The sequence below is a fragment of the Pteropus medius genome, unplaced genomic scaffold (assembly GCF_902729225.1).
Source record: "Pteropus medius unplaced genomic scaffold, Ma_sr-lr_union100, whole genome shotgun sequence".
NCBI classification, from domain to species: domain Eukaryota; kingdom Metazoa; phylum Chordata; class Mammalia; order Chiroptera; family Pteropodidae; genus Pteropus; species Pteropus medius.
Window position 1 is genome coordinate 2,455,771 of NW_024340698.1, and position 23,043 is coordinate 2,478,813.

General features: G+C 39.0%; 1 protein-coding gene and 1 pseudogene across 1 annotated transcript in view; both read left to right on the forward strand.

Annotated features, from left to right (window-relative positions):
* The first annotated feature begins 19,026 nt into the window (after positions 1-19,026).
* LOC120612137 (40S ribosomal protein SA-like) lies at positions 19,027-19,912 on the forward strand (annotated as a pseudogene).
* A 1,396-nt stretch (positions 19,913-21,308) lies between these two features.
* The window catches only part of CUNHXorf66 (chromosome unknown CXorf66 homolog), a 2,891-nt gene continuing 1,156 nt past the window's right edge, over positions 21,309-23,043 (forward strand). Inside the window, exons 1-3 of the mRNA XM_039875690.1 lie at positions 21,309-21,396; positions 22,056-22,203; positions 22,918-22,925. Of these exons, the coding sequence (XP_039731624.1) occupies positions 21,309-21,396; positions 22,056-22,203; positions 22,918-22,925 (244 nt within the window). The remainder of the gene's footprint in view (positions 21,397-22,055; positions 22,204-22,917; positions 22,926-23,043) is intronic.

Here is a 23,043-nt window from a genome sequence, read left to right on the forward strand (position 1 = left end):
ATTCAGATTTAGCACCAGTGCTGAGCCTGGGGCCACTTGGCAAAATGCTTAGAGCATACCATAGGCCAGCTGCCCCCTGCTTGCAGCCCACAGGCCCCCAAGAGTTGTCCAAGGAAGACTGCAGCACAGGCCAATTCCATCTGCCTGCTACTGCAAGAGCTTCTGGCAGTGCACAAGTTGGGTGGGGTGGGGTTCTAGGGAGTCCCTAGGGTGGAGCAAGTAGATTTTACCAGTCCAATACAGATTCAGATTTTGCCACATGGGAGTAGGGCTCAACACAGGAAAGATAGTACCCACCCACTGGCTGCAGGGGAGGATGTCTCAACACAGGGACAATGGCAGCTGTCCCTCCAGCCTACACCCTGAAGCCACAAAACTCAATCTCTCCCTGTATATCTCTGGTGTCTCTCAAGCCACTGTTCCTCCACTGGAGCCCAGGGCAAGTGCCTGTGAATGAGTGAGTCTGTGTTCAGGTCCTTTAAGAGAACACATGGGTTTTCGGCAGCCTTCCATCTCACCCAGATGTATGGAATCCCCACTGATTTTCACAACCAGATGTTGTAGGGGCGCCTCTTCCCAGCACTAGTGCTCTGGGATGGGAGCCTGGTGTGGGGCTGGAATCCTCGCTCCTCAGGAGGGACCTCTGCAGCCAAGAGATCCCTCCAAATTCTCAACCACCACATGTGGGAGTGGTGCTAGCCCATTTCTTGTCTCTGCCTCTCCTACCATCTTGATGTGGCTTCTTTATATTTTATTTATAAGACTTCTGTTCAGCTAGTTTTCAAATGGTTCTCCAGGTTGATTGTCCTATAATTTAGTTGTAATTTTAATGTGGTCATGGGAGGAGGCAAGTACAGTGTTTATCTACTCTGCTATCTTGACTGGAACCCTATGCACTTTCAGATTTAGTAGATTTTGCCAAATTGTTGTCCAAAGCACTTGATCCATTCTAAGCACTTTATATGTGTCAACTTGTACCCTCACAATAACCATAGAAAACAAAGACTGTTGTACTCATTTCTACAGATGAGGAAACTGAAGCTAAGAGAAGTTAAGTGACTTATCCAAGATCACATAGCTAGCAAGGTCAAAGCTTTTATTTGATTAGAGACAGTCTAGTTTCAACACCCATGCTTTTAACCACCACACTGTTCTGTCTCCTATCCCAACCCACTATTGTTTTATTTTGCATTTCCCCCATTACTAATGAGGTTGAACATTTTTTATCCTTTTCTTTTTTTTCAGAAACACTAAGTACTAGAGAAGCAGTGAATATTTAAAAAGATCCATGGCCCACTCACAATGGCAATGAACTCTCATAGATGCCAGGGGCCTGGTCCATGGCCTCCATGACAACATGAAGTTTATAAAACTACTGAAATTGATGAACTGATTTTGAGGAGTAACACCTTTTTAAAATTAGTTTTATTTTTATTAAATACACACACACACACACACACACACACACACACCTTGTGTAAATATACAACTTGATCTACAAAACTTGTTAAGGAAAGCAACAGTCATTTCTCCTAGACATCTTGTGGTGCCAGAAAGTAAAGAAGCGTCAGAGAATGACGGGGACATCTCAAAAGAACACAGAAGTCAGTGGGCTCCCAAAGGTGAAATGAAATCATTTGTTCATCAAAATAAATTATGATAGTAATACAGTATAATTCATTAAATAAAATAAGAACCCATGAGTCCATACTGATATTAACTTACTAATTATTTAATTAATTATATATTTGGTAAGAAGGAAAATTTCTTCCTTAGAGTAAAATGCAAACTAATAAATCTAGAAGGAATGCTGAAGTTAAAAAATTATCAGTGGATGGTAGAACTAGTAAGTGAAAGTGTTAGGAGGCAAAGAATATTTATGTGATATCAAAGTAGTTCCCCACAATTACTTATCGATTACAAAGGGGAAATGGTAACTTTACAGTGAAGGAACCTGGCGCTTACTACCTGTCTTAGTCCATTTAGGCTGCTATAACAGAATACTATAGAATGGGTGGCTTATAAACAATAAACATTTATTTTTCACAGTTCTGGAGACTGAAAAGTCTAACATCATGGCTCTGGCAGATTTGGTGTCCGATGAGCACCTGCTTCCTCATACATGGCCTTCTTACTATAAGCTCACATGGCAGAAGGGGCAGGAGAGCTCTCTAGGGCCTCTTTTATAAAGGCACTAATCCCAATAATGAGGGTTCCACCTTCATGACCTCGTCACTTCCTAAAGCCCTCCCACCTCCTAATGCCATCACCTCAGAGGTTAGGATTTCAATATATGAATTTGCATTCAGACCATGACACTACCTAAATCAAGTGATCAAAGCTAACAGCAGCAATGTTGACACAAACTGACATATATCTCCTGATATTACAAACTGAGAAGGACACAGTCCCACTTTTGTTATTTTTGCCGATCTAACCACTTGGAAAAAGCAGAAAATACAAATTTACAGACAATATACAAATGACTGGCCTATAGTCTTCAAATATTCTAAGATAAAAAAAAAAGACAAAGAGAAACTGAGGAACTGTTCCAGATTAAAGGAGATTAAGAAGACATGATAATTAAATGCAATGCATATCCTAGATTGGATCCAGAACCCAGAAAAAAAGAAGCTGTAAAGAACAGGATTAGACCAATTGTTCAAATTAGAATATGAATTATGGTTTAGATAATAGTATTATTTCGATGTTACATTTTCTGGTTTTGATAATCATACTTTGGTTATGTAAAGAATGACTTTGTTAGGAAACACAGCCTGAAGTATTTAGGAGTAAATGGACATGGCGTTTTCATTACTTTCTAATGGTTCATGAGAGAGAGATGATAGAATGATAAAGGAACTATCCCTCACAGAATGACTACAATAGGGAGCATATCTGGCCAAGCAGTGTATCTGGTCAACCAATTTGTGTAGAGAAAAATGTGGCCTGAGGTGAAAATATATACAGATTATTAAGGAATGATCAATGGCTAGCCATCTATCAGGGGCTTGGAAGGAAAAAGACTGGAAGATCTGAGACAAGTAATCCTGCATAGAGACATGTGGATTGATATGTGGGAGTGCGTACAAATAGGCACCACAGAAGTAGCACCAAACAATCAAGTAGATGAAATAATTTCGCCAGTTAACATTAGCCAGCCATTGTCACCACCCACTCCAGAACTTTCAAGATGGACATATGAATGGAATGGTCATGGTGACAAAGACAGAAGCCACGTATGGGTCCAGTCACATGAACTCCTATTTTAGAAGTCCAATTTAGTATTGCTACTTCTGAATATCCAAACTTATATTCAACAGAGACCAACACTGTAAGGCACTATTCCTTGAAAAATAGTGGCCACTTGGTGGCAAACTGGCTATATTGGGCTCTTTCACCCTGGAAGGGCCAAGTAATTGATCCTCACAGGGATAGATCACTGTTTAGGCATAAGTTTGCTTTTCCTGTTTGCAGAGCCTCAGCCAGAACCACTATCTATGGGCTTATGGAATTCCTGATCCATAGGTCTGACACCTCGCACAGCATAGCATTTGACCAAACTACCCCCTTACAGCAAAGGAGGTGCAGGAGTGGACCAATTACCACGGGGTCCACTGTTCATATCACATACCACACCATGTTGAGGCAGCTGGTCTCAAAGAATGCTGTAACAATCTTCTAAAGGTACAACTGAAGTGTCAGCTTAGAAGAAACACTCTGAAAATAGAGAGCAAACCTTGAAAGTATAGTGTATTTGTTAAATCACAGACCTCTTTATGCTGCTGCACTCCAATATTAAGGATACATGAATCCAGAAACCAAGGAATAGAAGCAGGAGCAGTCCCAGTTACCTGCATTCCTAATACCTATTGAGGGACTTATTCTTTCTATTCCTTCATCTCTGGGCTCTACAAGGGTAAGGCGCTGTTTCCCAAATGGGGTGCATGCTTTCCAGGGGACACAGCAAAGGTTCCAATGAACTACAAGTCAGAGCTGATTCCAAGGCACTCTGTATTCCTTGTGTCCAAGTACAAGAAGGTAAGAGGAGCCACCGTCCTGGCAAGGGTAATAGGTCCTGTTGTTCTGGAGGAGGCAGGATGGCTTTTACACAACGATGGCAGTGAACAGTTGTGTGTGGATCCCAAGTGGCTCACATGGATACCTCCTGGTACTTCCTTGCCCCATTGTAACTGTGAATGGAGAAGTACTGCAATCCCAGACAGACAAGGTCTCACACCACTCAAGAATGAAGGTTTGGGTCCCATTACCAGGTAACGATCAAGACCTGCTGAGGAGACACCTGAGGGCAAAGTGAATTTAGAAATGGATAGTGGAGGAGGGAGGGGATGAGTGCCAGTTGTGCCCACAAGACCAACTGCAATAACTGGGGTTGTAGTCCTTCTGACTAACCATCTTCTTTTGAGCTTTCCCTCAGAAAGAAATGTCCATAGGAACTACACAGAAGCTTCTCCACAAACCTGTGAAGAAAAGTAGATCTGTGATCCCAAAGGGTGGACAGGGGCAGCCATAAGAATGCATCTCATATACTTCCTACTACAGAGGGCATAACTGACAAAGGGCCTCAGCTGCCGCACTCTGAAATCTATGAGAGGTTGCTGTGCCAAGGCCACATCTCCCACTGGCCACTCCCTGACACTGACTGAGTTGGAGATGCAGGACTGCTCTGTCATATGACCTTGGTTCAGACTCCCTGAAAGCGAGGAACTCCTTACACTAGATAGCTATCAAGAATACTCCCACCCAAGCTTTTCTCCTCGTCTCCTTCATCCAGAGTCAGAATTGCATTGCAGTCTGATGGTATTCTCAGATTCTCCAAGCTCTCTCTTATTTGCTTTCATAATAACATATATTTCAAAAGTCTTAAATTGCCCTCCTGAATTCTTAAAGCATCAGAACAAAAATCTATCCTGACAGCAATAACAGCTGTGTCCTAAACCTTACCTACAATAGGGAGAAAGTAGATCAACATCAATGTCTACAGGGTTAGGATGTGACCTGGGGTTCTTTATAACAATGTTTGAATAATGTATGGCCTTCCTTAGCTGTCTTCACCCAGATTTGATGTTTTCTTAAAATGTGAAGATATTGTTTTTAAATAACCCATTTAAAATATAATAAGTTACAAACCAGATATGTTCAAAACGTCTGACAGTGCACACTTAAACTAGTAATGAAGACAAACAGAATGAACCACTTTAAGAGAGTACTGTAAGAACAGTGAATGTGCCAGGGAGGTGCTTGCAAGTAGTTGAAATTATGCCACTTGTAAAGTACTACCAGGATGCTGTATTAAGACAGTGGCATTATGGTTTATGTTTCCCCTCTGCTTACCAAGCTTACTTTTAATGTTGTTATAACGTTTTTATCAGTAGCTATGTTTGTACATATGTATGTACATCCTACTTTGATGCATGAAAACACAGTGATACTGTTTTAGCAAATTACAATTTTAAAAGTTGTCAGCAGGGACACATCATGATGCAGTTGAATGAGGACTAGTTTGACAAATCTGGGGACCTGGATTTTAACCTCAGGTCTGCCACCATGGTCCAGTGATGTCTCTACTCTGTGCCTTGGTTTTTCTATAGGTAAATGAAGAGGATGGGCAAGATGGTCTTCTTTTCAGTCTTCAGTCCTTTGACTTTTTTCTTTCACCATGTGTTTATTGATGACTCCATTCATGCTCTAAGTACTTAAGATTTTAAAGGGTCCATCAAGTTTAAAGACTTGATTTGTTTGGAACAGGAAAATAAATCCTATCTTATGGTTGATGAAGCTATCTCTGACAGCAGGCAAAAACAACAGTGGAAGGAAAAAATTGATAGAGTCTTCTGTTTATTCCACATACCCACTGAAAATGGTAACACTGCAGAAACAGAGTAGCAAAAAGAGAAAAGGGAACCAGTATGTAAACATCAGCAAGCATTCGCTCTTAGAAGTAAGAAGAGAAACATGGGTCTGGACGTGTAACTAGATAAATTCCATGTAAAAGCTGCCTTCTTTTTCAATGGCTTGAAAGAGGGTGTGGGCTTTCAGGCTGACGTTAAGAAACTGTTATCTGGGTTTAACTGCAGGGAGAAGGTAGATGGAAACATTTTCATGTGAGGATAGTAATATTTAAGGTTGGTACTCTGAAGTCAAATTCTAAAATTCAAGTGGATAAAGTTAGAAAATGTGCTTCTATGATCTTAGTAGGTTAGTCACATTTGAACTCTTCTCATCTATGGGCAAATAAAGGGTCCAAATTTGATTGACATTTTTTATTATAAGGCCCTTATACACACGGGATCAATTATTTTTAACTTTTTATCTTGATATAATTTCAAACTTAAAGGAAAAGAACTTCCATGTATCCTTCTCTAAGATTCACCAGTTGTCTACATTTCTCCCATGTGTTAGTCCAGATCCTCTGCAAAGCAGATTCCAATGAGCGATTAAATGTGCAGGAAATTTACTAGAGAAAATGTCTCTATTAAGAAAGGACATACATTACTACAACACTGTTATAAAGGACCCTAGGTCACATCCTAATCCTGTAGACACTGACGTTGATCTACTTTCTCCCTATTGTAGGTGAAGTATAGGACCCGGCTGTTATTGCTGTCAGGATAGATTTTTGTTCTGATGCTTTAAGAATTCAGGAGGGCAATTTAAGACTTTTGAGATATATATTATTTAGAAAGGGATTAAATTATTTTATTTTACTAAAACACATTCATTTTGAAATATTAAGATAATTCTCACTTTAAATAAACTCAAATCAAAAATCAAACAGTACATTTGAACAATTTGAGTTGCAAACCATAACGTTTTTACATAAGTCATGAGGATTGTGTATTAAACAAAGTGAACCTCTTTTGGGGGAAAAAGTGACTTATTTTAGAAGTGAACTGTATTTAGAAAGAAAATAAACTGTAGACAAAAACCTCTATACCTTTGTCTCTAAGAAGCTGGACAGGACCTGGAGAGACCACCTAGTAAAGCCACCTGCTCTTCATAGCAATTGCTCCCCTCTTGATCCCCTCACCTAGGGCTCCTAAAACAAATTCCCACTAAGATAGTTGTTTAGTCATATGGCTCCAGTCTATAAAGAGAGAATTTCAGGCACTTGACATATGATAGGAAAGAGTTTTATGGACAAGAAAGTCTTCCAGGTGTCCCTTAAACCACATGATTCGAATCCTACCCACTTTCTTTGTTATTATCTCTTGATGTATTTCTGAGCCTGATCTCCAACTCTTGCTAAACATGGTCAGAATTTGGAAAGGCATTTTGAGATGTCTGACATGATTTACAAGCTACCTGAAATCATTTACAGGCCACTCTAAACTATTTCGAAATAGTTATTTCAAACTTGTGTAAGGCTTGTGTAAAGCTTCAAGGTTATCTCAAATTGCATTAGACCATGCTTAGGAAATCAGGCATGCAGCAATCAACTTGCAGTGTTTTTCATTGCCTGACAATCAGCTTTGGTTGTTTATCAATCTGTGTGTAGGGTAACTGGCCTTTGTTGAACATTAAATTAAAAACATGTTATAAAGCAACTAGGCCTATTTCATTCAGTAGCACTGTCTGACCTGCCAATCTACTTTTCTAATTAAAAAAAAAAAAAGTTGAGCTAGAAACAAATCTAACCAGGTTCTCAAAGCTGTTTTGAAAGAATGAATGACATTAGGGCTTAATTAAACAATGTGTGTAACTAAATTCCCTCTCCCCCTATTTTCCAGCCAATTTCTCTTAAGCATACTTGGCAGGAAAAAGAAAAGATATTTTAAGGGAAAAGATATTTGATTAAAGCACAAAGTTAGCAGATCTCTAATGATGGGCAGTAGAATGGAAAGAGAAGGAAGACCTCTAGGCTATGCAGCAGGAGGCTGCAGTCTCAGCCCTGGTTCCGCCCTGCCTTGAACAAGTTATTTCCAATCTCTAGGACTCAGTTTTCTCTTCCAACTCTCTTTCAACTTCAAAAGTCTATGTTTTGACTGATGTTAAAGGGAAAGCTATTCTTTATGTTTCAAATTTCCAGAATATCACTTGTATTAAAAGTATATATAGATGATTTTTTTAAAAATTAGATTGATATGCATCTGAAATGTCAATCTGACTATCTTTAGGTGGTATGTTTCTGAATATTTTTCGTTTATGTTCCCAATTTTTAAAACAGTAAATATATATTCTTTATTTTTTTAAAATAAACATTTTAAAAAGTTTCAGTGTGACCATAATGAATCAGAAACCCATCATTACCTTAGAGTAGGGGTCCCCAACCCCCAGTCTGCACACCGATACTGGTCCGTGGCCTATTAGGAACCATGTCGCACAGTAGGAGGTGAGAGGCAGGCAAGCGAGCCAAGCTTTATTTGTATTTGCAGCTGCTACCCAGCACTAGCATCACCACCTCAGCTCCATCACAGATCATTAGGCATTAGATTCTCATAGGAGCACCCGTCCCTGGTGCCAAAAAGGTTGGAGACCGCTGTATTAGAGTAAGCACTTAGTTTGCTTCTCCTAAGAGTTTAATAGACTTTATCTTACTAATCCCCAGAGCATCCCTGTTAGATGGGTGGATGGTGGCTCATTTCTGTAAATTAGCATTTTTTTAACTGGGGTTATGCTAGGAAATTAAGCCCTGATGCCCTAAGACATCCACCGTATGTAATGAATTAACTATTCTCCTATGCATCTGGAGTTGTACTAGTCATTTCTCCTTGAGAGACACTGAGGAGATAGTCAATCAAATATGTTCTGTGTTCAGCGGTTCAGCTGAAGAACCCCAATTGAAAAAGGATACACAGCGGGCGAACACACGCCTGATTAGTAATATCTTAAATTACACTTTGAGTTAGCAAAATGTTTTGAATGAATTCTAATTACTGCTCTATAGTCCAAAAATGTACATAGAATGTTTTTAAAATTATTTTTCCTGGGTACTCTGAATTATTGAAATTTCCAGTTATTTAAATGACAAACCTTTTTATCAGCACAATTTATTGACAGTGATTAGTTAGGCTTTTAATGTACAAGGCACCAGTAAGTACTCTCTAGTGAGTAAGAGAATTTTTAAAATAAAAAGATATGGTTAAACAAGATCAGAGATCCAAAAAGAGTGGTTTACCAAATCAACGAGATCCTATAGTAGCTGATTGTGGATCATATGGTTTCTTCCCAGTATCATCCTAATGATGATGATAATAATAATGGCAGCTAAGAACTTCATGTGCATTTACTCCTCACAACAATGCCACCATTTTACAAAGAAACCAAGGCTCAGACACTTTAATTTCTTAAAGGTTTCATTCTAATAATTGGTGGAGCTTTGGCCATTTGTGTCTAAATTGTTGAATTTATGGGCATACATTAGTTTACAATATTTCTCTATTATCCTTTTAGTATCTGTGGAATTTCTAGTGATATCTTTTCTCATTTCTGTTATTAGTCATTTGTGTTTTCTCCCTTTTTTTCTGGTAAGTCTGGCTAGATGTTTATCAATTTTGATCTTCTCAAAGAATCAGCAGCATTTGACTTCATTGACTTTTCATCTATAGTTTTAGTTGTTATTGTTGTTTCAGATTTTATTCATGTCTGCTCTGATCTTTATTCTTTTCCTCTGCTTATGTTGTTTAATTTCTCTTTTTCTTGTTTCTTACGATGGAAAGTGAGACCATTTACTTAAGACCATTCTCTTTGTCTAACATAGGTGTTTAGTGCTATAAATTTCCCCAAGCATGCTTAAATAGCATCCTATACATTATGGTATGTGGCATTTTTATTTTCATTAATTTCAAAATACTTTCCAATTTTTTTTTCTGATATATTTTTTTGACCCATGGAGATTTTCAAGATATGCTTTATTAACCTCTAATTTAATTCCATTATTGTCAAAAATATAAATCCTTAAATCCTTTTAAAATTTATTGAGACATTTTATGATACACTATATGTTCAATATAGGTATATGTTCCATGGACATTTGAAATGTGTATTCTGCTGTCATTAGATAAAGTCTTCTATAAATGCCAATTCGAATTCCATTAATATCCTTACCTTGGGTTTTGTTTTTAATAGCTATATGTTGCAATCCAAAGGGCAAAATCTGAGTGAGACTATCAGACTCACTCAACCAGCAGCTAAATCTCCCAAAGATAACTGTAATTCACAGCTGTTAACAAGGTCTCTCCTGGTTCTAGGACAAGGAAATGGAAGCTAATTTTTAGTTCTAAACTAAATTCCTAAAAATTAATTCTCATGTCATTCAGAATTCTATGTGAGAGTCCACATGCACATTAATTTTAAAATTGTTGAATGATCAAAGAGGAATTGACAATGAATCAGTGATGGAGTGATAAGAAAGATATTTTGAAATAAACTCTTGAAGTTCATCCAAATGTTAAAGCTATCTGATAAAAGATAAGAAGCGTAAGACCCAGTTTGAATCCATCTGGTTAAATTAAAACACAATTTTGTCATGTTATATGATGCAATAATTGAGGGCTGGTCAAAAGAGGTCAGGGCTGGCAGGTGGGATCTGGCAAATACTGCAGGTCAAATCAGGCAAGACATGAGGTAAATACATGAGAGTTTAGCCAGCTAGGCAGGGGTGAACTCATTATGTTCCACCTATGGTGATTTCTTTCTGTTCTCTAAATGCACCAACCTCTGACCTGACTCAGAACCCTTTCTGCTATGGTAGACTGTTTGTATCCCAACAAAACTCACATGTTGAAACCCTAATGCCCGATGTGATGGTATTAGAAGGTGAGACCTTTGGGAGGTAATTAGGTTATGAGGATCATGAGATCACTGCCCTCATGGGATCAGTGCCCTCATAAAAGAGGCCCCACAGAGCCCTAGCCCCTTCTGTCACATGAGAATACATAAAGAACTTTGTAATCTGGAAGAGGGTCCTTATCCAACTCTAATCTTGGACTTCCAGCCTCCAGAATTGTAAGAAATAAATTTATTTTGTTTATAAGCCACCCAGTCTGTGGTATTTTGTTATAGCAGCGCATATGGACAAAGACACTTTCCCAAGTGGTTCCTTCTTCTCAAATACTGTCCCTTTGCCCCATCCAGTGATTCAGTTTAATGCCACTGAATCTGAAAACATACAAATTTGACAAACTCCTAGAAACCACAGTGACATACCATTTTGCACTAACTAATTTGGCCAAAATTTAAAATTCTCACATCCTCCAATGATAGCAAGGATCTGAATCAATGGAAATTCTTATATAGTCTAGTTGGAATACAAACTGATACAACTACTTGGGGGAAGAATATTAGGTTATCAAGTAAAAGTTGAACATTTGCATTCCCTATAATGCAGCCATTCTCTTCCAGGTATATTCTCTAGAGAAACTCTTATACACATGCACCGAAAGTCAAGTACATGGACATTCATAGCAGAACTGATGTAATAGCAGAAAGCTGGAAACAAGCCAAGTGTCCATTAACAAGAGGATGAATGAGTACATTCTGGTACATTCATATAATAGAGTCCTACGCATCACTGAAAAAAAGAACTGCAAGTACACACAGCAATGTGGATGGAAGTCACAAGCAATTTTCAGTGAGTAAACAAGTCACAAATAAGTCAGACAGAGAAAGACAAATACCATATGATTTTATTTATATGTGGAATCTAAAAAACAAAATAAACAAAACAGAAACAAACTCATAGACAAATTGATGGCTGCCAGATAAGAGGGTGGTTAGGGTGCTTGGGGGAAAAGGTGAAGAGATTAAGAAGTACAAATTGGCAGTTATAAAATAGTCATGGGAATGTAAAGTACAGCATAGAGAATATAATCAATAATATTGTAATAACTATGTATGGCGTCAGGTGGGTACTGGAGTTATCGGGGGATCACTTTGTACATTATATAAATGTCTAATCACTATGTTGTTCTCTTGAAACTAATATAATACTATATGTCAACTGGAATTGAAAAATAAAATTAAAAAATACAAATTTTTAATAAAAATATCTAAAAAGTAAAAATAGATAAATAAAGCAAGTTACAGAAGAAATGTAAAATATCTTTCCATTTTTATATATTTCAGAATTAAACAAAACTAGGGACACATACTTCTGGGTTATAACATTAATGAAAATCAAGGGAATGAAAAAAGTCAAGATCTAAGACCAGGGAGGCAAAAGTATAGAAACACACAGACAAACTCAATGCCATTGATGGTGTTCTTTTCTTTAGTTGGTGGATTCATGAGTATTCATTTTATTACTTAGCTTTATAATTTATATTATATATAATCACCCATATTTCTTTGTATGTAATTTCCTAATGAGACTTTTTATTTTATATTTCTTGTTTATATTCTCAATTTTTTTTTCAGAATATCCTGGCTCTGCTACTTAAAAGCTACTTGGCCATTCTGAGCCTCAGTAGGCTCATCTGTAAAATGAAGACAATAATGCAATGATAACGCCTACCCAGCTGGCCCCTGGGAGGACTATTGCGAGAATTCCTTGCCTGGCACCTAGTAGCGCTAATGAGCAAACCCAGCAGCCTAAACTGGTTGTGAAGATTTAGTAAAAGCAGTCAGTTTTCCTTGATTAAGAACTCATATTTATCCCGGTGTCCTTCCCTCTTTTCCTCCACCCCTGGAGGGAAAAATATTCTCTGATCATTAGAGCTCTTTTCAAATGAAAGCTGGGTCGTTATCTCCACAGCACCTATGTTCCTTGCCCACATGATGGCAGAACAAGCAAAGAACTGTGAAACGGAAACTAGACTGTCAAGATCTCCTTTTGAGGATATTCAAAACCTTCTAGAAAGCAACTTGTTGCAATTTCATTAATGTCAGTCACTGAATAAATTGAGGCTGAACCAGGCAGTTGAGTTCAAAAATGTTTTTCACCTTTTATGTGGTAATAACTAGAGCACATTAACAGGCATGTGAGATTTAAAAATAAACAAAATATAATTTATAGTCCTACAAATGCTTCCTGCAAGTTCTCACCTGAGGTCTCATGCATATTTACGTAAGAGTTTGTGAAGGCACTTGAGGGCACACATGTGGATACGTTATAAGTGTGTGCAGGTGGGAACACACATGCATTTGCACTGGCAGGGAAGTCTTGTTAGTAAGCACAGGGGCATAAGGAGAGAAAGTTAATAACAGCCTTCTCACAAGAAATGCTTAAGCCTGCAAAGAGAAGGTGTGTTGGTAACGCCGGGTAGGGGGAAATTTCAAATTTCAGTGAACATTGGCCTCAGCCTCTTTCTACCTCAGCAGCGTGTCCTATGTTACAGAGATGTGGCTGGGGGCTGCTGTTCTGAGACCAAACATGTTGGGCCTTCCTTTGACCCAGTGATCTGAATTAATGGCTCAGAGACCTCTGTGGTATTAACTTATTGTCGACACACACACCACACCAATATACATGTAAGAATTCTTGTGGTTGCAAATAACATAAGCCCAATTCCAATTAGTGAAAAAAAGAAGAAATATATTGATACATATAATCAAACAGCCAAAAAGGCACAGATGCAGATGGCCTCAGGGACAACTGAAATTGTGACTCTCTTGGAAAATTCTCTCCATCTTTCATCTTTATGTCTCACTTTATGTCAGTTTTATTCTTTCAAATTAGCTTACTCCTGCCAACAGAGACCATGGCGCAGGCAACTCTGAATTCACATCTTTGCCAGGTTTACCACCAGTGGTGGAAAAGGAAGTTCTGAGCCCAAATTGTTTGAAAAACTTGGTAAAGCCCTGATTGGCCTTCCCTGAGTCATATGGCTAACTATAAACCAATTAGTATGGACAGAGATAGGAAACTATTACTGGTCTAGCCTGAGCCATATGCCTACCCTTGTGGCCAAGAGGGAGGGATTCTAGGATTGCTAGCCCTTATCAGGACAAGGTTGAGGAGAGATAAATGGTTTTCCGAAATAATGGATTTTTTATTTTAAGCAGATAGATCAATTCGTCATAATTGTGAGGGGAAAAAAAGCACAAAATTATAGATAGATGATAGACAGATAGATAGATAGAGTCAACTTTATTGATTATGTTGTATATATCTTCTATCTCCATAATAATTTTGCATCTATTTGATTTGTCTTGTACTGAGAGTAGTGTATTAAAGTCACCTTTGTTGGAAGGTCCAGGCAAGATGGTGGAGTAGATAAATGCTGTGCTTTCTTCCTGTCATGGCCACATTAAAATTATGACTAAGTTATAGCACAAACAACCATCTGAAGACCAGCTGAACAGAAGTCCTATAACTGTGGATGTAAAGAAGCCACATCAAGATGGTAGGATGGGTAAAGACGTGAAATGGGTTGGCTCCACGCCCATGTGTGGTAGTTAAGAATATAGAGGGATCTCTTAGCTGTGGAGGGCAACCCCTGAGGAACAAGGGGTCACAGCCCCACAACAAGCTCTCCAGCCTGGAGCAACAGTGCTGGGAAGAGGATTCCCCACGACATCTGGCTGTGAAAATCATTGGGGATTCTGTCTGTCTGGGTGGGACAGAAGACAGCTATAAACCCAGGCATCCTCTTAAAGGGCCCGCACATAGACTCACTACCTGCAGGCATTCACCCTGGGCTCCAGCGAAGGAACAGTGGCCAGGAAGGCACCAGAGGCATACAGGGAGAGACTGAGTTGTGTGGTTTCACGGTGAGGGCTGGTGAGGCCGTCATTGTACCTGTGTTGAGGCCTCTTCCTCTGCAGCCGGTGAAGAAAGGCACCATCTTTCCTGTGTTGAGCCCTCCCCCCATGTGGTCAAATCTGAATCTGCATTGGACTGGTGAAATCTGCTTGCTCTGCCTTGGAGGGATAGCTGACATTATCTCTGTGTTGATCCCTCCTCCCATACAGTCCACAGGTAAGCTCCATCTGTCTCATGTTTAGCCTTCCCCCAACATGGCCAAATCTAAATCTGGTGAAATCCACTCACTCCACCCAGGTGACTCCCTGGGACCCTTTCCCACCCAACTCTCACACTGCTGGAGGTACTTTCAGCAATGGGCAGCTAGCTTAAGACTGAGCTGCAGTCTTTCATAGACAACACTCAGGGATCCATGGGCCCCAGGCGGGTGGCAACTGGCCTTGGTGTGCTCAGAGCCTTTTGCTGAGTGGCAAAAGGCTCAGCATTGGGGCTAAATCTGAATCTCCATCAACCTGGTGAACACCACTCAACCCACCTTGGTGACTCCCTGAGATCCCACCTCACCTAATTTACGTATAGACCAAGGCTCTATACGTAATGGCTAGCCTTACAGGAAGTCAGCAGGAGGCAGAAGGCCCTGGGCCTTTTGCTGAGCTGCCCCAGGCATGGTACTGGTGTCAGCAGGCCTCAGTTTGCAGCATGACCTCTCTGACATGCCTTGAAGTCCAGCACAGGCAGCAACCAATGACAGATTGTTTTGTAGCTCCTGCCAGTTAGCCCCAGGCCAAACACAGGCAGTTGATGAACTTGGCCTGCATGGGAACCCCTTGGAAGAGGCCTTGGAACCAACATAACTGGCGGCCAGCTAAAGATGATAGGCCTCACAAGGGGCAGATACAACAGGTGGTCTCAGCAGGCACCAGAACCCACTGGGGCAAATCCTGCTCTCTCAGTTGAGCCCCTGGAGAACAGCTTGTATGCTATGGTCATGGCCAATATTCACAGGCCAGTCAGCCTGAGGGTCAACTCCTCCCACTGATGTGCCAACAGCAATCAAGGCTCAACCATAGCAGGAGGACACACACCACCCACACAAGGAACACACATTGAGCACCTCACTCAGGTGGCCAGGGAGATTGTGCCATTGGGCCCCAAGGACAGCTACAACATAAGGCCACCTACAACATAAGGCCACCCTACCAAGACTATCTCTACCTCATAGATATAATCAAACACAGAGAGGCAGCCAAAATGAGGAGACAAAGAAACATGTTCCAAATGAAAAAACAGGAGAAAACTCCAGAAAAAGAACTAAAAATTGAGACAAGCAATCTACCAGATACAGAGTTCAAAACATGGTTATAAGGATGCTCAATGATCTCAGTGAGGATTTCAACAAAGAGATAGGAAACATAAAAATGGAGATAGAAGACATAAAAAAGAACCAGTCAGAAATGAAGAATACAATAATTGAAATAAAGAATACATTAGAGGGAATCAACAGTAGATTAGATGAAGCAGAGGCTCGAATCAGTGATTTGAAACAGAAGGTAGTAACCATGTATAGTGCCAGGTGGGTACTAGACTAACTCAGGAGATTTCTTCATAAATTTTATAAATGTCTAACCACTGTGCTGTCCACTTGAAATTAATATAAAATAATATCGAATGTCAATTGTAATTGAAACAAAAAAAATAAAAATATACTCATATTTCTATGGGTCTATCTATGTTTACTTATATCTCCTCTACTTTTTGCTCTATAAAGGTAGATGCTAGGTTTGTTTGGCAGCCGCTCACTTTCCTTTCTTGGGCTCTTCTGCTGCCCCTTCTGGTATCTATTCTCAAACCTCCTTCCAGTCCCCTATTTCTGCTTTTAATGTCACAGGTATTATTTGCTGGCCTACTTTGCTGACTCTCTAAAGATAGACATTATATCCAATATTAATAGCTAACATTTCTTGGGCACTTATTATGTGCTAGGCCCTGTGCCAAATGCTATACATTCATTATTTAATTTAATTCTCACTGTAGCCCTCATTCAGAAGCTTCCATTAATATTCCCCTTCACAGATGAGAAACCTAAAGTACAGAAACATTAACTTGCCCAAGGGTCACCGAGCTAGTAAATGGTGAAGCCAGGATTTTAACCCAGTCTAGCTCCAGACCTGTGCTATAATGTAAATGTATAGAAGAGGAACTCGAAGAACACACACCAGACTGTTTGAAATCCATTACCTTGGGAGAGCACAATGGCATTGGGCAGAGATAGTGGTCAATTGGGTCCTTTATGCTTTGTCTTGTAAATGTTTACATTTGACTCTGTTTTTTGTTTGTTTGTTTGTATGTTTAAGTTTCTCTTTTATCTGGGCTTTGGCTCTTTTAAAAGGAACTTATTTATGTATTAGTTATGTGGTTTTAAATTTTTTATTGTGGTAAAATAGACATAAAATTGACCATTTTAACTCTTCAGTGGCATTAAATAAATTCACATTGTTGTGCAACCATCACTATTGCCCATCTATAGAACTTTTCTATCATCCCAAACTGTAACCCTGTACCCATCAAATAATAAATTTGCATTCTCTCCTCCCCCAGCCCCTAATAACCACCATTCTACTTTCTGTCTCTATGAATCTGACTACTCTATGTACCTCGTAGAATTAGAATTACAGAGTATTTGGCCTTTTGTGACTGGCTTATTTCTCAGCATAATGTCTTCAAAGTTCATCCTTGTTGGAGCATGTCTCAGAATCTAATGCCTTTTTAAAGATAAATAATATTCCACTGTATGGCTATACCACATTTTGTTTATCTATTCATCTTTCGATGGATATTTGGACTGTTTCCACTGTTTGGTTATTGTGAATAATGCTGCTATGAACATGAGTGTATACATAGTTGTGTAATTTTTTAAAACTCTGAAAAACAATACTTATAGAATGATCTCATTTACATTTAGTGTATGTGTGCATCATGTACCTGATATGTATATAAATGTGTACCAGAGAGATGCACATGAAACTTGAGTCATTTTATCTCTAGAATGGGAAAATAGGGTAGTGGAAGAGTGGACTCTATAACTCTTTATTCTATATATTTCTGTATTTTTTTCATTTTGCATAATGACAATAGATTAATATATACCTTATGCAATTTTAAAAGGCAATTAAAACTAAAGATGAAGATTTCAAGCATCACGGAAGGCCATGGGCAACAAATATTTAGAGCCATTTTAAAGGGGCCAAAAGAACTGAAGTCGCAAAGGAAAGCTGAAATACCTCTGTGTGATTTCAAATTTTTATAAGGCACGTATATATTTTTTTTATTAAAAAAAATCTAATGGGAAAAAAAATCGAAGGCCCACAGTGGAATTGCACTGGCAACTGAGGCCCAGAGGAGGGCAGTAGAAAGCCGTGAGGAGGAAGCCTCAGAAAGGTTCCTTTGTCTCACCTGGAAAAAGGCTGAGGATTCCAACTTGGCCTTGTGCAAGCTAGGATGGGATTGAGTACTTCTGATTCCACTGGCGATGGTGTTGGTCAAACTTCGGGAGGAAGACAATCAAATAAAAGTGGAGATATCAGAAAAGTGGCAAGGGTTCAGCTCTGGTGAGCCAAGGAGAGAGAAAGCAGGAAGAGGCATTCTTCACACAATCATCAAACAGCAGTCTAGGGGCAGATGTCCTAGAGAGAGTTCTAGGGGTCTTGGGAACAACACAGTGATGTTTAAAACACTGGGTGTATCCTTGGACCCTGATCTTCTGGTTTTTAAAGTGACAAGGGTAAGGATGGCCCTGCAGGCCAAAGATGCAGAGCTGGGATTAGGGGGCAAGTGTAAGGTCAGATTCTATCTTTATTTAAATATTTGATAACTTGTATATCATGATTTTTTTTTGCATTAATTTTTTAAAATATTGCATTAAAATATTATTTATCTTGATTACTGAGTGTTTGGGCACTGCTTAAACTTTGTGCCAGAGGCAAGTGCCTCACTGGTCCTCAGCCTAGTTCTGGCAACAATAAAAACAATAACAACATCTAAAACAAGAAATGGAATTTTAGAGTACATCTATAATATACAATTTTAATCAAAACTGTACCCCAGAATTTCTGAGTGAAATGAATTCTAACATGCCAATCATGTAAATTTACAAATAAAATCATATGTCTATATTAAAGCAAAAAGAAAAAGGGTAGTTTCTGTAACCACTGTGAATATGAAGTTAATGTTCAAATTAATTTGGAAGCTATTTCTGAAATACTGGCTTTAAGATATTGTCTATCGCTTTTCTGCGCTACCTAGAGAAGGGCCCATACGGCGCTGTTCTTGGTTCCCACATAACTTAAAGGGAGACTTTCACAATGTCCGGAGCCCTTGATGTCCTACAAATGAAGGAGGAGGATGTCCTCGAATACCTTGCAGCAGGAACACACCTAGGTGGCACTGACCTTGACTTACAAGTGGAACAATACATCTACAAAAGGAAAAGTTATGCCATCTACATCATAAATTTGAAGAGAGCCTGGGAGAAGCTTCTGCTGGCAGCTTGTGCCATTGTTGCCATTGAAAACCCTGCTCATGTCAGTGTCACATCATCCAGGAATACTAGCCAGCGAGCTGTGCTGAAGTTTGCTGCTGCCACTGGAGCCACTCCTATTGCTGGCCGCTTCACTCTTGGGACCTTCACTAACCAGATCCAGGCAGCCTTCTGGGAGCCCTATTTCTGGTGGTTACTGATCCCAGGGCCAACCACCAGCCTTTCACAGAGGTGTCTTATGTTAACCTGCCCAACATCGCCCTGTGTAACACAGACTCTCCTCTGCACTATGTGGACATTGCCATCCCTTGCAACAACAAGGGAGCTCACTCAGTGGGTCTGATGTTATGGATGCTGGTCTAGGAAGTCCTGCGCATGCGTGACACCATCTTCCGTGAACACCCATGGGAGGTCATGCCTGATCTCTACTTCTACAGAAATCCTGAAGAGATTGAAAAGGAAGAGCAGGCCACTGCTGAAAAGGCTGTGACCAAGGAGGAATTTCAGGGTGAATGGACTGCTCCAGCTCCTGAGTTCACTGCTGCTCAATCTGAAGTCACAGGCTGGTCTGAAGGCATGCAGGTGCCCTCCGTGCCTATTCAGCAGTTTCCTACTGAAGACTGGAGCACTCAGCCTGCCACCAAATACTGGTCTGCAACACTACTGCTCAGGCCACTGAATGGGTAGGAGCAACCACTGAGTGGTCTTAGGTTGTTCTTCCACAAAGTCTGAAACTAAATGGAAATAAGGTTGACAGAAAATAAACAGTTTCTTAAAAAAAAATTGTCTATCAACTATCCATCATTAGAAATAAAAAATACTGATTTTAAAAAGAGTTAATACATTCTTTCACTTTAAAAGCATTACTCAAAGATCATTTTATTCAAAAAGGAATAAAATAACATTATCCTGTTTTAGTTTTTTTTCCTAGCTTTATTGAGATGTAATTGATATGTAACATTGTGTAAAAATAACATTTTCTGATCTTTATACTGTTAAAAGGTATTTGGGGAGCAGGATTATTTAAAGTTTCAGGGTAAAAGTGAGTTGTATTTTCAAAAAAAAATTTTAATTTTGTTCTATTCCAATGATCCCAAAAGGATGATTTCAAAGGGTGCTATCCTTATAGGCCATGTTCTTTCATCTCTTTTCTCTTCATTTTACAGATGAAAAAATAGACTTAAAGAAAGGCCCTTAGCACACAACCCTTTTATAAGGGTTACCCACTCCAGCTTTATTTCCAGCTATCTGCTCCCCCACATTATTCATTTTGGCCTTGTGGAAATGAAGTTCCCTCAACCATGCCTTGTGAATATTGATTTCTCTATCTGCAATACAATGTTATTTCCTTCCTTTTGGGGTTCAATGAATTCCTACTCTCACTTAAAAAACTTTAAAACGCCACCTATACTCAAGGGTCATTTACAGGAATCCCAACTCTGAACACATACTCCATTTGTGTGCTCCTCTGGCACTGTACCATGACATCACACCACCCAGTGATTGATTATTTACATGTCTGTCTCTCCCATTTGATTTTGAGCTCCTTGAAGGTAGAACTATGTCTATTTGAATGTTCCGTGCTTAGTGCAAAGCTTCCTGTCACATAATAGACACTCAACATTTTTATTGAATGAATGAATCATCCTTGCTACCTCTCTCCCCCTCATGCCCCATAGGCTACCTATCATCAAGTTCTCAAATTCATCAATTTTTCTCTATCTTCACCACCACTACTCTGCTTCAAGCTACCATCCTCTATCATCTGGACCACTATAATAGCCTCCTAATTGTCTTACTACTTTCTTCTGCTTGTGCCCCTCTGATCTATTCCCTATACAACAGCCAGAATGGTTTTTCTAAAATGTAGATTTTAATATGTCACTCTCCAGCCAGAAATTCAACAGTAGTACTGTAGTTTTTTTTTTTAATAAAATCCAGTGCACTTAACTTGACCTAGACAGAAGCTCATGCTTCCCCATGGTGAGATTATGTTGTCAGACTATGACACGAAATGATAATGATGTCATAAACCCCTTGACAAGCTGACCCATATCAAATACAGCAGTTTCCTTGGTAGAAAATCATTTGAACAAAGCACTGGACATGAATCTTTTTATTTATGTCCTACTTGTGTCCATTTGGACAAATAGTTGTTTAAATACAAACCATAGTAATGGATCTTCTACTACAGGTAAGAATTTACAATCTATTATATTATGCATTCGAGCACTTAATCAGACAAGGTAGCTGTGTTTAAGAAGTCTGCTGTTTCTTGGATGTTACCATTAGTAAGTCTTTAAGAATTTCTAGGATAATACCTAAGAGTTATCCTTCTGTGTGAAAAATCTAAGCAACATACAAGCATAAAGAGTATAGATGTATTGTCCCCCTGACCCACCCAATCCACCAACCTCAACCCCAAGCAAACTAGATAATACTATGTGAATGAATCTAGCATAGTATCTAACACATAGTAGGTTTCAACAAGGGTTTTTTTCTTGTCCCATCCCCTTTCCCACCATATACATTCACATACACACACACATATACTCAAGTTCATTCACACATGCAAGATACACACTCTCAAAAACTTAGGTAATAGGGTTAGAAAGCCATGATGCAGAGGTAACCTAGGGAATTATACTGATTAGCCAGAGATGTCTCCCAAATTTGGCTTCTAGACTGTGGCTAAGGGCATGACTGAGAGAAGAAAATGACAGTAGAACACTTATGCTTAAAAAAATCATTGATGAAAAGATTTGATTTTGACCTATAGTGGTAAGCCACAATCAAAACAGGAGAAAACTTGTTTACTTAACACATTTTCTGGTGATACAATCTCTTTGACAGGAGCTAAGCACACTGAATCAATGGAGATCAGGCTGGACAGTTTTAGAAGACGTCTACTCATCATCGTAATTGGTGTTATGATCACAGCTTTTACCTTTACCTGTTTTTGTTTTCTCCATTATAATTGTGTGGGTGATGAAGCAGAAACGTAAGTTTTACACCTTTGAATTAAGAATGTAAGGTCTGCGTGTGTGTGTATGTGTGTACATATAGTGGAGGCTTCATTGTTGTTGTGGTCACTTAATGTTAACTCTAGACTTCTAAAGAGCTACCAATATCTTGTGGGTGGATACTTACACTTAAATTATATCAATTCTTAAATATTCTCAAGTATATTATCAACTTTAGCCAAAGCTGTGTCCTATTTAGGGTTAGGCTGAGCCCCAGGCTATTAATTTCATTATAAACTGAGTCTAGGAAAAGAGGACATGACTATCTTAAGAAGACAGGGAAAATGAAGAAGGGGAGAGGGAGGGAGTTGGGTCTCTGCATTATAACAACAACAAAACATTTTGGGTAATCTATCATTTTAAGATGTATTAACATGAAAAAATATTCATTGTTGTTCTCATTATCTATCCCTGCCTTTCATGCAGAAGGATCAGGCTGGCCCTGATATTGTGGTTCCCTAAAAATATCCCAATCCAAGGACTGATGACTAAAATATACCAGTACTCCTTTCTTTTGGGTTTAGAGGAATATTGTGAATATAAATATGCATGGATAGATAACTTGCTAGTGTAAGTATAATAAGAAAACAATGACTTCAACTTGTAACATTTTTATAAGTTTAATTTTTGGATTAAATTAAATTGTCTCTCAACAGTAGATTTGAAACAACTTTGTATTTTTCCATATGTAGACTATACGGTTATCTAATGTGGCTGAAACAGTAAAATACTAGGCATGAATTCAATATGAGTTCATATCTGTAACCTGACTCATGGCTTTTTATCACATTCCAATTCTTACTGTGTTCAATTTCCTA